At 33.9% G+C, this 15,868-nt stretch overlaps 1 protein-coding gene across 1 annotated transcript in view; it reads left to right on the top strand.

The window, feature by feature from the left end:
* The first annotated feature begins 5,715 nt into the window (after window positions 1-5,715).
* LOC127877801 (Krueppel-like factor 9) overlaps window positions 5,716-15,868 on the top strand; it is a 10,275-nt gene continuing 122 nt past the window's right edge. The window contains exons 1-3 of the mRNA XM_052424052.1: window positions 5,716-6,491; window positions 7,558-7,647; window positions 9,242-15,868. The exon at window positions 9,242-15,868 is cut by the window's right edge and continues 122 nt beyond it. Of these exons, the coding sequence (XP_052280012.1) occupies window positions 6,011-6,491; window positions 7,558-7,647; window positions 9,242-9,474 (804 nt within the window). The 5' untranslated portion in view covers window positions 5,716-6,010 and the 3' untranslated portion in view covers window positions 9,475-15,868. The remainder of the gene's footprint in view (window positions 6,492-7,557; window positions 7,648-9,241) is intronic.

Raw genomic sequence — 15,868 nt, 5'->3', positions numbered from 1 at the left:
GTTGTTTGTATGTGGCTTAAATGCGACCCAGTCGTCTGTTGTGAGGCGTCAGCATTTGCCTTGTTAACTCTCTAGAGGTACATTTATTGTCCAATCTTCATGAAATTTGGTCAGAAGATTGGTCTCAATGATATCTTGGATGAGTTCGAAAATGGTTGTTTGCTTGAAAAACATGGCTGCCAAGGTGCGGGGCATTTTTCCTTATATGGCAATTGTAAAATCTTGTTAACATTCTAGAGGTCACATTTATTGTCTGATCTTCATGAAACTTGGTCAAAAGATTCATCCCAATAATATCTTGAACGACTTCGAAAATTATGGTTAGTTGAAAAACATGGCCACCAGGGGGCGGGGCATTTTTTCTTATTTGGCTATAGTAAAACCTTGTTAACACTAGAGGCCACATTTATTTTCTGATCTTAATGAAACTTTCTCAGAAGATTTGTCCCAATGATATCTTGGATGAGTTCAAAAATGGTAACCTATGCTGAAAAACCATGGCTGCCAAGGGGGGCATTTTTCCTTATATGGCTATAGTAAAATCTTGTTAACACTGTAGAGGCCTCATTTATTGTCCAATCTTTATGAAAGTTGGTCAGAAGATTCATCCCAATAATATCTTGGACGAGTTCAAAAATGATGCCGGTTGGTTGAAAAAAATGGGGCATTTTTCCTTATATGGCTATAGTAAAACCTTGTTAACACTCATTTATTTTCCGATTCATGAAACTTGGTCAGAAGATTTGTCCCAATGATATCTTGGATGTGTTCGAAAATTGTTATGGTTTCTGTGAAAACATGGCCCCCAGGGGGCGGGGCATTTTTCCTTATAAGGCTATATATGGCTTTTGTAAAACCTTGTTAACACTCTTAAGAGGCCACATTTATTGTCCAATCTTCATGAAATATGGTCAGAAGATTTGTCTTATTGTTATCTTGGATGAGTTCGAAAATGATGACGTTTGCCTGAAAAACATGGCTGCCAAGGGGCGGGGTATTTTTCCTTATATGGCTATAGTAAAATCTTGTTAACTCTAGAGGCCACATTTATAGTCCGATCTTCATGAAACTCGGTCAGAAGATTCATCCCAATAATATCTTGGACGAGTTCAAAAATCGTGCTGGTTGGTTGAAAAACATGGCCACCACGGGGCGGGGCATTTTTCCTTATATAGCTATTGTTAAACCTTGTTAACAATCTATAGAGGTCACAGTTATTTTTCGATCATCATGAAATTTGGTCATAAGATTTGTCCCAATGATATCTTGGATGAGTTTGAAAATGGTTTTGGTTGCTTTAAAAACATGGCCACCAGGGGCGGGACATTTTAATTATATGGCTATAGTAACACCTTGTTAACACTCTCGAGGCCACATTCATTGTCCAATCTTCATGAAATATGGTCAGAAGATTGGTCTCAATGATATCTTGGAAGAGTTCGAAAATAATTATGTTTGCTTGAAAAACATGGCTTCCAAGGGGCGGGGCATTTTTCCTTATATGGCTATAGTAAAATCTTGTTTAATAGATGTCCGCTCAATAACGTTAGTTCCGATCAAGATATTAGGAAAAATAGTTTGGGTCGGCGTCTTATATGCAGACCTAGCTAAGGATTCCGCAATGAATTAGATCAGTTTATGAAATGTTGAAACCCGGTTTTCTGGTGTTTCCATGTGTCGTGTGCCAAGATTAAACTGCATTATATTATCTAGGATTATTATTATAGGATTTTCTCGTCGGAGTTATTTTGACCAATGCAGAAAAAACAAGGGACAATATTGTCACAAAACCAAAGAAAAAAATTATAAGAGCTTTGTCACAGATGTGACGTATACCCCCACATGCTGCATCGACACACAATATTTTGCATGCTCACTTCACAAAACAAGAGAAGCTAATATATGGCGATTTTAAAGAATTATCATGCCATTATCATTTATGGCCATTTTGGCATTTGAACTCTTGAATTATTTCGCAAGACACGTCGTCCATTGACTGTGAACAAAATTAATGTGCAGTCATTTTAAAATCTGAATGAATGAAATAGTTATGGCCATTTTTGACTTGAACTCCAAGTGTGACCTTGACCTTGGAGATATCGACGTAATTCTTTCGCATGACACACCGTCCAATGATTGTGAACAAATGTACCGAGTAATTTTAAAATCTCACAATTAATGACATAGTTATGGCCCGGGCACGATCATTTATGGCCATTTTTTTTTTACCTTTGAACTCAAAGTGTGACATTGGCCTTGGGGATATCGACGTAATTCTTTCGCATGACATACCGTCCGATAATGGTAAACAGATGTGCTAAATGATTTTAAAATCTCACAATGAACGACAGTTATGGCCCGGACAAGCTAGTTCCGTCCATCCGCTCATCCGCAGACATTCGCAAATCTAATAACCAGTTTTTCCTTCGGAAAACCTAGTTAAAAATACTTGAAGAGCAGCGATGCGTTACATGAATACTACCAGCAAGCGAAATTAAAGAAGTTTTCAGAACAATGATGTGAATGTCGTTGTGAAGTGAGTTATCAACACATTTTTCATATGATGTGGTGCTTATTTTATTGAAAAACTGCTACCATGCCTTCACGTCACGGTAGTGGTTTCGTGGCAAAATGTTACAGGAGAGTCGGCGAACCTACTTTTCCACATGAACTCAGTTTTAGATAGCGCACATGGACGACGTAGCGTGTATTAATATACAACATGTATTGCGTACGTTTTTAGCGCCCTGTTTTAATAAATCACATGACTTACTGACCACACAGTCTTCAAAGCAGTAAAATGAATTTGAATATCTCCAATCGAAATTTGAAAAGGACAATTGTATTGACCTTCCGCGCTATAGCAATATCAATTCGTACGTATGCAATAAATCTAAATCGGCACTAAAGGGACATTTTCACGTTTTGGTTAACTGGCAAAGTTGAAAAAATGTTTCAGATTTGCAAATGTTCGTTGTAGTTATGATATTTGCGAAGAACCGGTAATAATGAACATTTTCTATGCTCAAAAATATCCATTACCCGGTATATGCATTTTTGACGATTTAATAACCTGAAAATTATAAAGCGTTACAAACGCGAAACGATTGAACAATTTGGAGTTTTGTTGTTATCGTTATATTTTGTGACATTACGAGGATTGCTTTTATTAAGTATCAAATACATCAATTGCTATGTGGGCACGGATGGCCGAGTGGTTTACGTGTTAGATTTTTACTCCAAGGATCAGTGGTTCGAAACAAGTATTTGTTTTCTTTCTTTAATTGTATTCGTGTTGTTTTTACTGGATCAATTTAGTTTCAATGTTAACATTTACCAATATCAAACATTTAACGACAAACTTCAATACATTTCAAAATCTGTGAAAGGTCCCTTTAACGGCTGATCTTTCTGAACGACTACCGGTACCTCAGTTGGTAGAGCGCTGTGTACACAACCGAGGATCCTAAGTGCGATTCTCGGACCAGCACTATATTCTATGTTTGGACTTGCCATGCATATTTTCTACGGCAATTTTGGTTCTACGTCTGATTCAAGTAATGCATTCATCGGTCACTGCCATGAGTATGTTCACCTAGTAAGAGTTAGTCAGCTTAACCAGGAAACTGTATGTTAACTGACCGCCCATATATAACTGAAATACTGTTGTAAACGGCTTACACAAATATATGCCGAATAATACCTGTTGCCGCTTATTAGTTTAGGTCAAACCTATTTATTTAAGCTCAAATGCATCATGCCTACTGGTCATGTACGTAATTCCGGCCTGTACGTAAAAAATCGGCCACCTGTGTAAAATCATTTTCATGATCTTTACGCACATATTTTGTTTTTATTTAGAAAAATCAACATGAAAACCATCCCCACTCGCAATATTTTGCAAATGTAAGAACCATATCACCGTAAACTTTTGTGTTAAAATGTCACAAATATAGCAGGAAATATTTCGGCTCATGGGGAAAGTGATGTCATCATATGTTGCAACAATTATAATCATATAAGAAACAAATATATTTGATAAAATTATTTTTATTTTATCTAATAAACTTTAATCAAAGTTTTACCAATTTATTGTACAAAAACTTATATTCAAAACATACAAATCAGAACCTAAATATAAATTTTTAATATATGAATTACCTCCCTTTATAAGAATATTGCTAGATTACATGTTTAAATATTATATATAAGCGTTTACTAATAATCAACACTGAAGTCAACTTTTCAAACAAAATGTGTTTACTTTTTTAGCTATGTTTGAAAAAATTTATTAAACACATTAAAAACAAATATTTTTTAATGAAATAGCAGTTTCCCCATTGTTCATATTTATTAAAAGAGGTAGGGGGAGTAAATGGTATAATAATTTCGCATTTATTTTAAATTTCAAGTCAAAAATATTAATAGTATAAACATTGATTAATACTCTGAAATTGAGGACATTTGTCAAAAGATATTGCTTTGTAATTTTATCTGCAGATCAAACCGAAAAGTGGTCGATTTTTAAGGTACATTTAACCTACGAAAATGGATAGTTTACATGTCATCATTTTCTGTTCATTAAGTAACATTCACCGATCTAATTCTATTTAAATTTTCATGCTAGGTGAGTTTTGAACCCAGGATTATATATGTGAAGTTTAGTTTCAACCAGTTGCCTAACACTAAAGATTTTTCTTAAATAGTCCCAAAAGTGGCCGGAATTACGTACATGACCAGTACGTCTTATTATTAAAACGTTCTCGATTCCGTTTCCTTTACAGAACCAGCACTTGGTGTCTTTGAGTAAGGTCTAACGAACGCTGGGATTGAACCCGTGAACACTCGGTCGCTAGGCGGATACCATATCAATTATGCTGCGACGCCCTTTGACGCTTGTTCACAGATGTGATGGTAATTTTAGACATTTTCAGCATAATTCTTACAATCTATACATGTATAAAACGGTAGCCTTCGTCGTGAATGAGCATCGTTCTTTTAAGAATATATCACTTTTAATAGAATTAGTCAAAATGTCGCTCATTAATTCTAATACTTTGAAACGCCTGTATGTTGCGCATGTGGAAATTGAAAGATCTTAGTTTCAATCTACATAATTATATTTCATTGACCATGATTGAAGATTCAAATATTAAACTTGGTCAGCGATGTTTTTTATATACATAAAATAAAATATGACAGTATTTTAGAATAAAGACCTGCTATGGCTCGATTGGTCATTGTCGGCTCGGGTACTACTTAAATGTACCCTGGGTATGGAAAATACACTAAAACGTACTCGGGAATTCTAACGCTAAATTGATCGTTGTCGGCTTTTTTTTTTCAAATAATACTGGTCATACTTATGTCAATATTCTGTAAAAGCCTTTTAAGGGTCTCAATATTATCGAAACTCCTACTACAAAAAGCATATACAAAAAGCATATAGAGGCAGGTTTTGTTCAAATAGATTTTTTTCGTATTGTGTAGCGCATTTACGACATCGGATTTGGGGCGGGAATAACACTCGGCTGTATCTTTATTTTAACAAGTTTTTTAAAAGTTAATACTTCATCCTTCGAGCAACTTCATGTTACCACATAACAACCCCAGGCCTAGTTCAGGCAGCAATATGTGTTATTTGAAATTTCGCGCTTTCAGCTTTTACGCTCGACCAATGAAAACTTGCTGAGCTCACTTCCTGTGACCACCACGCCCACACCACGTTGTGCAACCATAAACATTAGCTGTGTTTATTTTTATTGTGCTTCAGCTTGGATTTATATAACAGAATGATTGTCCATAAATATCGTTAGAAATGAATGTTGAAGTTATCCTGATAATCAAATTATCATTACTGCAATCCAGTCGCAAAACAGTTCTTAGAAAGCGATTCTACACGTGCTGACTCTAAACAAAGAAAGGTCATCGCGCAATAACATTGTCGTTCAATCTGGGCGTGTCAGGCAAGAGGTTGGTTTTCCAGACGACAGCACTGGAAATCAAAATAATGACTCTTTCCACTAAGAACACGGAAGATTTGGAAGTGAATATGGCAGCCGAATGTCTTGTTGCTATGTCACATTCGTTCGGACGAGAAAATAGGTCAACAGCTGATGATAGATTTCGAATGGCGGAAAACGTAATCAAAACAGAAGTTGACAGCACTTATTCGCTCGCTCGAATTCTGACGGATCTCAAGAAAACAAAACAGGATCATGATGAAAACACACACTTTAGTTCTTTTCATTCGGACATGCATAATTACAGCGATAACAAGTTCCAGATTGGTTCGTATCCAGCGAAGGGCAGGTCGCGAAAACATGTGACAGGAGACACGCCCCTTTATTCTTACACAATGAATGATGACGATTTTGTGATGGATCAGTCGTTGAATGGGTCGAAAAAACTACACAGATGTGAGTTCAATGGATGCCACAAAGTCTATGGGAAAAGCTCACATCTCAAAGCTCACTTGAGGACACACACAGGTACAGATTTGATTTGTACGCACTTTGGACACACCCACTTAAACGAAAAATCGAATGATTTTGTTTCTGTCTTTCCCTAAATCTATTTGAACAAAGCACTTTTATTATATAACATCATATCTTCTCTACTATTAGCAGGTTTCAATTTATTGTATGTTGCTCTTTATATTTTCTGACTATGCATGACATAATGTTATGGCCCATTACCAAAGACTGTCAGGCTTTGGCATTTGATTAACATTCACCATTGAAAACAACAACAGTGCTTTATGCAGAACTGATTTAATAAGCAATATATATGGATAATTTTAAAACTTATATCACATACTTTTGACAAAATACTGGTATCGGGGCTGGACATTAACAGTAGTACAACTGTCTGGGTCAACACAAAATGTAAGCATGGACTAGTAGAAAATATATATAATCCTGTATATTTTACTTAACAATGTCATTCTCACTTATAATATTGTTGTTTAAGTCAAGTTTTTTTTATACCTGATTAACAGGTCAGACTTATTCTTGTTAAAGTTCTAGTCAGTTGTTTGTTTATGAAAACAAAAGTGATGTTTTTATGCACTTTACTTGGCTGTTACAATGAATGCTGATATTGCTTTTTTACATACGTGTGATCTATATAAGGTTGTACAAGAAAATTAAAGTAAACAATATCAGTCTGTTTGTGTTAATTATACTGAAAGATTTACATGACAGGCAATATAAGGAGACACTCTTCTAGTCGTGCAATGCTTCTGTATATGTGTGTTTTAAAATAAGTGAAAACTTACATACTCTATTAAGAACATTTTAGAGCACTAGTCCAACTGGACAAATAGATTTAAAAGTCTTTGAGGAGTCCAGTGTATATGGAATTGTTGATATGCACAAAATTATTTTAATGGTTAGTTAGATACTGAGAGTAGACAGCAAGAGATTTTAAGTGTTTGTTTTTGAAAAAATCACTGTTAAAGGTCTGCTGCATATTCATTATTAAACTCAAGTTGATTAGCATGGATTATAAGTATTTAAATGCAAGCTATTGAGGATACTTTTACTTGCCTTTCAGGGGAGAGACCTTTCCCGTGCACGTGGCACATGTGCGGTAAACGATTTGCACGCTCTGATGAATTGGCACGCCATAATCGCACACACACAGGTACCACTTCAATACTCATTTTAATTCACAAAATGATAAAAACGTTTAGTGTTTATTCTGAGTAATGCCTTTGCACCATTCTCGCAAAAAATAAAAATAAGACACAACTGAACTCCTGTCATATGCCATAGGTGCTCATAAAAAATATTACTGGCATTAACAAAAAATATTGGAGGGGATATGTTGTTAATTGGAAAATGATTGAAAAAACATATAGGGTCACTTTAACATTACATATTGATGTTTGTAGTGAAAATCAACAGTAGCTAGGCTTCCTGGCTCCAGATAAAGGTCACCAGCTGTTTTTCAATAGCAACAAATTGCTGAAAGTTCTGTTTTCAATTTTTGCATGTTTTAGGCTGTTGTTTTTCTTAATGAACATATAAGGTGACTTAACATATATGAAAAATGAAGGTATGGAGGTATGAATGTTATTGTATTTTGTACTCTTTAATAAATTGGCAACATGGGACGAGAACAATGTAATGTTGCCTTCAGGAGCCAGTTTGTAAGTTCAACCTATGCAACGTGTAAAAATCTCCTGAACATCGCAAAGTTTACTTTAAAAAATAAATGTTTGACATCTTTTTGTGGTTGTCCTGTGATTAAACCCAAAATTGTTTTGTGCCATTTGAGCTAAACGCAATAATACTAAATCTGATGTACAGACATAACACATATACATTTTTAAGCAAGTGGTATGACAATTCATCAACTGCTAGCAAAGCGTTTTAAGGAAGGTTTGCCATTGTCAAAATATGAGTCAATGGATTATTGGACTATGAGTATTGACAGAACTAGATGTACATTTAATTGACAATATTAATATTGATGAGCATACCTCAAACTTGGAAAATGTGTTAAAATTAATGCTGTAGTAATTTTATCAAAGTGAGTGTTATAAGATTTTGGCTTGTGAGTCCATTCAGAAAAAAGTTGTTTGTTGACCTCACCAAATTGAAATTCTGTGGCTGATAAGGCTCTGGTCCATTGGTTAATCAGCCTTGTCTTGAATGAACATAGGTAGTTTTCACCATCAGTGCCCAAAGATCAGAATTCCTGGTCGAAATTCTTAAAGGGCAACAATTGGCATAGTAAAGTTATCTTTCAGTGTCCAAACTGTGGCATGGGGGCATTCCTTTCTCAATGACCTATTGTAAAAGTACCGAGTAGAGAACTTTGTATTTGTGCAGTGCTATACTATTGATTAAATTGGGAATCAGTATCTTGCCTTTTAAATGAACCTTGCACTTTTATTTTTAGATACTGAATTATTGTATGCATGTAGCTAAAATTGCACGTTATTTAAATCCAAATTCATCCAAATGTCAGTCAGTGTGACAATTGTTCCAGTAAGCTGTATGTTGGATTTATCAGCAACAGCAATGATACCAAACTGAAGATATAGATTGTGCTATGTTTAAGAAAGAATTTAAACACAATGTTAACATTACTTTTGTTTTTCGTCTGCAAAGATATCTATTGAACGTAACTCAATGTCCATTATTTTAACTAAGAGCTGTCATGTGACAGACCAATTCCCTCAGGAGCAAGAATGTGCTTTAATCTTGATTGCATGCATCTCTCAATTCAGGTGAGAAAAAGTTCAGCTGCCCATACTGCGACAAGAGGTTCATGCGCAGTGACCATCTCAACAAGCACGCCCGCCGGCACCCAGAGTTTGAGCCTGAGGTCCTCCATCGGGGTCGGCATGGCTCAGGGAACAGCACGACCAGTCTGGGAAGCACCGGTACCCGGGCACTGACACCCCTGATGGAGCTGGGTATCGACATGTCGGAGGCATCCAGTCCAAACACATCACCATGAAAACTAGTGATTTCTGTATTTTCAAGTTGAGGTATTTGTCAGTGACAATTGGCCATAGTGGTTAATGGCAGGTTATCTGCTGATACTGCTTAATAATGGAGGTCTGGGTTTACGATTCTAGCCTAATATGAAAAAAATATTAGTGCTTCAGACTGGGTCTTTGAAACATTCACACTCTATGTGGCTATTTTCCAACGATGAAATTTTGCATCAATTGTTTCTAAGTTGCTCAATGAGGGCTTAATTTAAACAAAGCACTCCAAAATCAAGTACTTTTAATTGTTTGTGTGGAAGTAATAGCTGGTAATAGCTCTTGAGTAAATTGACGTGCAGTATGTATTCTTTGTTGGTACCTATTGTTAGTTTTATTTTGATATGTTATTTAATGCATTTCTCACAAACTAATATTTGCAGTCATTAACATTTATTGCGACTAATTCTTTTTGAAAATGTAATGTAATGATTGTATGTTAACTGGTTCTCTAACAGTAACTAAGTTGTTTTTGTTTAATATAAAAAATTACTGTTCATATGTTATTTGGTATTAGCAATTTCTTAACTTAACATGCTGCATTTGAAAAATGACCTTACTTGTATGTAATTGTTCCTCTGATTGTTTACAGATCTGTGCAACTGTCAGTCTGTCAATTCTCCGCATCCTCAGTTTTATAGATGAAATTTCCACTGTTTAGGCTCTGCAATCTCATACTTGAAAATGTGTTAACCCTTTATCACTTAGATAAGTATTTTGACTCATTTGTAGTCCCTTAGAAAGTTAAATTTAAATTAAGGTCTTTTTTACTAGATTCAAGTTTTAAAGGCTTCATTTACAACCCTTAACTACTGATGAGAAGCAAACAGCATAAACACTGAACAGACTGCGAGTTACTCGCAGGCTGTTCTGGTTTTATGCTGTTTGCAAAAGCCATTTTCACTTTGCTTCTTATGGGGGAAAGGGTTAAAATATGTTTGGAAACTTCCTGTAGCTTTAAAGTATTCAAGTATAATAGTTGCAACTTTCTTTTTTCTTCACGCATCAATTATGTAGATAATAGAGAATCTACATTTATTGTTCATTATTGTAATTACTCAAGTTTTGGACACTAACATAAAAAAAAAACACTCTTGTTAGAAAATTAAGATACAGCAAATATTTTAAAAATACTGGTTTTTGAAAAATAAGACACAAAAAAGGTATAGATCCTCTCAAAATATTTCATTGAGGACTGGATACGGGTATGAAAAATGTATAGCGTCAATTATTTAAACGAATAATAGCACCTGCTTTTAATATAGCACACCATATAGAATCAATTACTTTTATATACCGGTATGTATCACTAAAAGCTTTTGAGTGAAACAAATTGTTTGTTACAGTTGTACATAGTTTTTACCCAATAATGCAAATTTAATGGTAAATGCCTTAAGCCATTTGTCGTCAAGGTTTTATGACCTTAATCCAGTTGTAAAGCCGCATGATCTAAGTGCCACAAGATAAGCGCAGCAGTGAAGAATTCTGATAAAATAGCGTCATAAAAAATGTAAGAAAATATAGAGTCATTAATTATGGACAAAAACTTGTTTGTCTGAAAATTGAATCATGAACAATAACAATTTTTGTTTGCTTAAACAAGGGGTGCTGAAAAAATTAGAGTGTCAGAAAACTTGTTGTTATAACGGTAGATGTTAAAATAAATGTATTGCAGCATTATATGAATATGTTTACTTATTCTCAGGTATTTAAAGTTGATATTACTTAACATCTTTGTTAAACTGCAATTTGTGTCTATGCCTGATGCACTGTGCAAATCCTTTTAAAAAAAAATACAAGAGAATCATTGAGTGACAAAAATAAGTATATTTTTCAAGGAAAGTAGATTTAAAGATTATTATGAGGCTCAAATGTAAAAATAACTATAAGTACCTAGCAGGAGTGAATCTTTTTGACACCTTTGTAAACTATCCGAATTTACATTTTTCTATTAACAAAATCATGAGATTGCAAAATTATTTTGAAATTCCAAACTTATTATTTTTTCTTTCTATAGAAGAGAAGGTGCTGTTAAGTCTTTATTACAAAGAACCAAAAACTCCCAAGTATATACTCTGCATATTTTCCACAGAATTCTGTATAGTTTATGGATCTAAACTAACAGTTTGCAAGAGGGCTGCACAATTATTCTTTCAGTGCTCTTTGTAAAGAGGGCATCAGAAAGTCTTATAGGTCCAGCATGCTTTTTGGGGGTCAGTGGCTTTCAGGTTCCTGCCATTTTATACTCCTCGTACTCTGTGAAGGAAACTGACTATGTATAAAAATTGATATTATTAAATAAAGATATTTTATTATGAGATGGTCCAGATATACTGTGTTATATCTTTGAGAATCAAAATGTAATTTTGAAGGTCTTTCCGAAACACTCTCACTGTGCCATTCATCAGAACAGGGCAATATGTTCATGTTTCCTGTGCACCATGCAAGATAATATTTTTATCATTCAATTCTTTTTCATAGACATGTGCAAATCAAGCAAAAACTGTTCAAGTTCTAACAATTTATACCTGTAGAACAGTGCCAAGGAAAATAATATTTATTACTACATGTTGTTTGCAATTGTAAAATATATACTAAATGGCATTCTGTGTTGCATTTCTTGTGGTAATATAACTAGTAATATACAAATACATGTTTAATGAGAATCAAATAATTAAAGCATAATTCATAACCATCATTTTAGTAAAATTAAGTGTTAACTAAGTGACATTTTGTTATTTGAATTCTGCATTTATCATTCTAGCATTTTAAAGGGTGGAAACTCTTCATAGTAATGTACAGTATTTTTATCAAAGTTTCTCTCCCTTGATTATGTACATTGCGTTAATTTGTTGCATACAGTTGAATGTCAGACTTGATGTAAAAGTGTGTCATTGTAAGTGACTAAGCTGAATATGATTGTTTGCTGTTTGTGTAATTTACCTAAAGTGTATGTGTCTTAATCTAGAAAATGATTTCCTTCTTAGCAAGTTTTTACTCTTGCACTACTTCTGCTGTTTTCAACTGTCCACATATTATAGAGGCTTTTTCTTGGTTTTGGTAGATTATGGATTTTAAGTCACTTGTGGTCAGAACAATTAATATTTTATATTTTCATTTTCTATGTTCATGCGCCCATAGAAATGGATAATTGGGGATGTTCACAGGAATAAACATGTCATGACATAAAATAAGGAGAATTTAATTATTAATTATTAATTATTTTCACTCTTTCTTCTCACTATTTGAAACAGTGAACTGTTAATGTATTCTTCCTAAAAGTTTGAAACACTCCTCACTATATCTTTTCTTCTTTCGAGAGATTTTCTGTCTTGTTATTAAATTATATGCAATGTGAAATTCATATACATGTACCACTTCAAAATAATATACAAGAGATATTATGTAAAAGCACAACTATCCAGCCTAATGTTGATTCCGACATAAACTGTGATTCTAGTTTCCGTGTTATTAATGAGTGTGATTAACCTTTGTTAAGTTTGATGTCGTAACATTTATCTTTGAAGATTTTTTTTACCAATTTGTGTGCTTCAATATATTTTATAATATGTTATGTTATGTAGTTGTATTATCTTTGATGTAAATTGTCATTTTCATAGAATTCATTTGTGTGCAGTTTTTAAACAAAGTCGAATTTAAACAATAAACATGTTAATACTTTTTTCTTAAAACAGAAATGGCATATTGCCTTCAAATCTCTTTTTGGAGTGCTTGTCAACTTTTGACTTATTTCCCCCCCAAATCATGATTATTACCGGTTAAATTGAAGCAATAAAATTATATATTGTTATATGTATGCCCCCCTTTAAAGAAAAGGGGTAAATTGTTTGGCTGGATGTTGGTCGTTCGGTCCATGGACCAGTTCGTTTCCAATCAATAACTTGTGAACGGATTGACTAACTGGCTTGATACTTCTCATGTGCGTTTGCCTTTGTGAGTAGATTACCACTATTGAAATTGGGGTTACTAAGTTTAAAGTCACTGTCACACACGAGGTCAAATTCATTGTCACACTTAGAGTAAAAATTGTTTCCGCAGAGCCCTTGTCTTTCTTGAGTTTATTTCTATTTATGACAATCTCTACGTTTAACTATCTATAACGTTATCTCATTCTGTTCTCCCCCTTTTGCGGGATGTCGGATATTCCTTATGGTTTATGTTAAGAAAGTCAAAATTGGCATTTTGTTTCCCATGGTCTGTCAAGCACCCAACACTTTGTTACATGACACATGCTATTAAAAGTCTATCATTGTAGAATATTGCGTTTATTTATATGATTGCCTGCACTATTGGGCATTAACTGAGTTTCTCCCTTGCTAAATCTCAAGTTACGTCCTTATTAGCTGGGAGTGAAAAAGGCCCTCTGGTATGTTGTACAGTATAGGGCAGGATTTTAGTAAAATGTGCTTGATTGAAGTAAACTATGATTATTTTTGTTACCTTACTAAGGTTGGAATAGGCTACATAATTAGAATAGGGTGACTAGCAGCCTTTATGCTATATACATGTAATAAATATGTTGAGAAAAACAGTAAGGTAAATGTAAATATTGATGCAATATTTTTATATTGTATATACTGTAACATCATGTATTTATTTTCATTTTGGTCTCATTCTTGTAAATCCACAAACTCATGTTATATTGCATTTTAATATAAACATTGACAATGTTTTATATGACCATCTCTTAGCTGCTGTTACCATACCAGTATGACTTGCCTATAAGTATGTACTAAAGAGGTACAAACTGTTGTATATACTAGGCAAATGTTATTTTCTTACATTTACTGACATAGATAAATAATATTTTGTTCTACTGATTAAATGTTGTAAATAATGTTTTCCGTGACATACTTTGATGAATGTGATTGTATAGTTGTATATGAACAGTTTTAAACAAAACATTATTTAAGTGTGTAATGTTTATTTTTGAATGAATATTACTGACAAAGTACACGGCTGAATCTGATAAAATGTTAACAAACTGAGAGCTTCTTATAAAATAGTGAAATAATACCAGTAATCATTAAATTGAAAACTTGAATTCGGGTTGTAATCCCTTCATTTAGAACTCTTTAACAACGAATATACATTGAAAGAGCCACTGTACACCTGTTATAATGCCTTTCAATGAACTGAAATAACGGACACAGACATGGTTATGTTATTTTGAGAGTTTTCTGTTATGAGATCTGGTCACATATGTGTTCATTATTATGCTATTCCATTTCTAAATGTCTCATTTTAACGATATGATTTCGTTATTTTTGGTTTATATGTGATTGTATTTGATTTCTATGCTGTGTGTACTACTGTTACAGTGTATGTTTTCATGAAGATGGAGAAAATCTAATATGACTTTGTCTCCACAAAATTGACAATAATTCATTTTGCACATCAATTGTTATCATAAAACTGGAACTAATCAGTCACTGTAATCTTTGATTACGAACCAAGATTGTCTTTTCAGAACGGACATTGCTACATATAATAGTATTTTTTCAGGTATACAGAAGTTCAAATTTAACTTTGGATAAAAGCACCAGTGGTACACTTCATTATAACTAGAAAAAGGTGAACGGTATGTCATTTGGGTATGGAATAGAAGTGAATAGATCTCTTGATCACAGCTACGGTAGTTATCTTGTCAATAGTCATATCCTTATCTTGTGTTAGCCAAATGACTGTGTTATACTATTGTTATTTACATGTTATATGTTCTGATGTAAGTTTCACTGTGCAATGCACCAGATGAGTTGGGACCAGCTTTTGTCCGTCTTTCGTAAACGTTTCATGCAAATGAAATCTCTTAAACGGCTGGGCAGATTTTTATGAAACTTTAGGAATGATTCTGGTGACCCTGTTTCAAAATTATTCAAGTCATTTTGGGTTGGGTCATATGCAGATCGCTTGAGCTAAAATGGATTTGGAAAATTAAAACTTTAAAAAGTATACACAATTTACGGTATGCAAAGCATCCTACGGGAAAATTTGGCCATGTCAGTGGTCGGATGATAGATATTGAGTTATGTAGTAAACTTAAACAATCTTGATAGCGCATACTACGATCTTTGATAGTTATAATGTATCAATGATATGCTGGTGCTGTAATTGTGATGTTTGAATGAAATGCTTTATATTTAATTACATACCAAAAAATAATAAAATTACTTCTTTGTAACACCAAAGAACTCGGCCTTAGTATTTGGTATTTGTTGGTCCTTTACAAAAGTTGTTATAATCATGCACCTTGGTTTTAAACTTAGCGAGGTAAGGTGAGCAACGTAGAGCCATGTTGGCCCTCTTGTCTGTGAATACGATGGTTGTTTGCATATGGTGTAA

This window comes from Dreissena polymorpha, chromosome 4, assembly GCF_020536995.1.
Source record: "Dreissena polymorpha isolate Duluth1 chromosome 4, UMN_Dpol_1.0, whole genome shotgun sequence".
Lineage (NCBI taxonomy): Eukaryota > Metazoa > Mollusca > Bivalvia > Myida > Dreissenidae > Dreissena > Dreissena polymorpha.
Note: the sequence above shows the minus strand (reverse complement) of the source record. Positions and strands in the feature narration are given on the sequence as shown.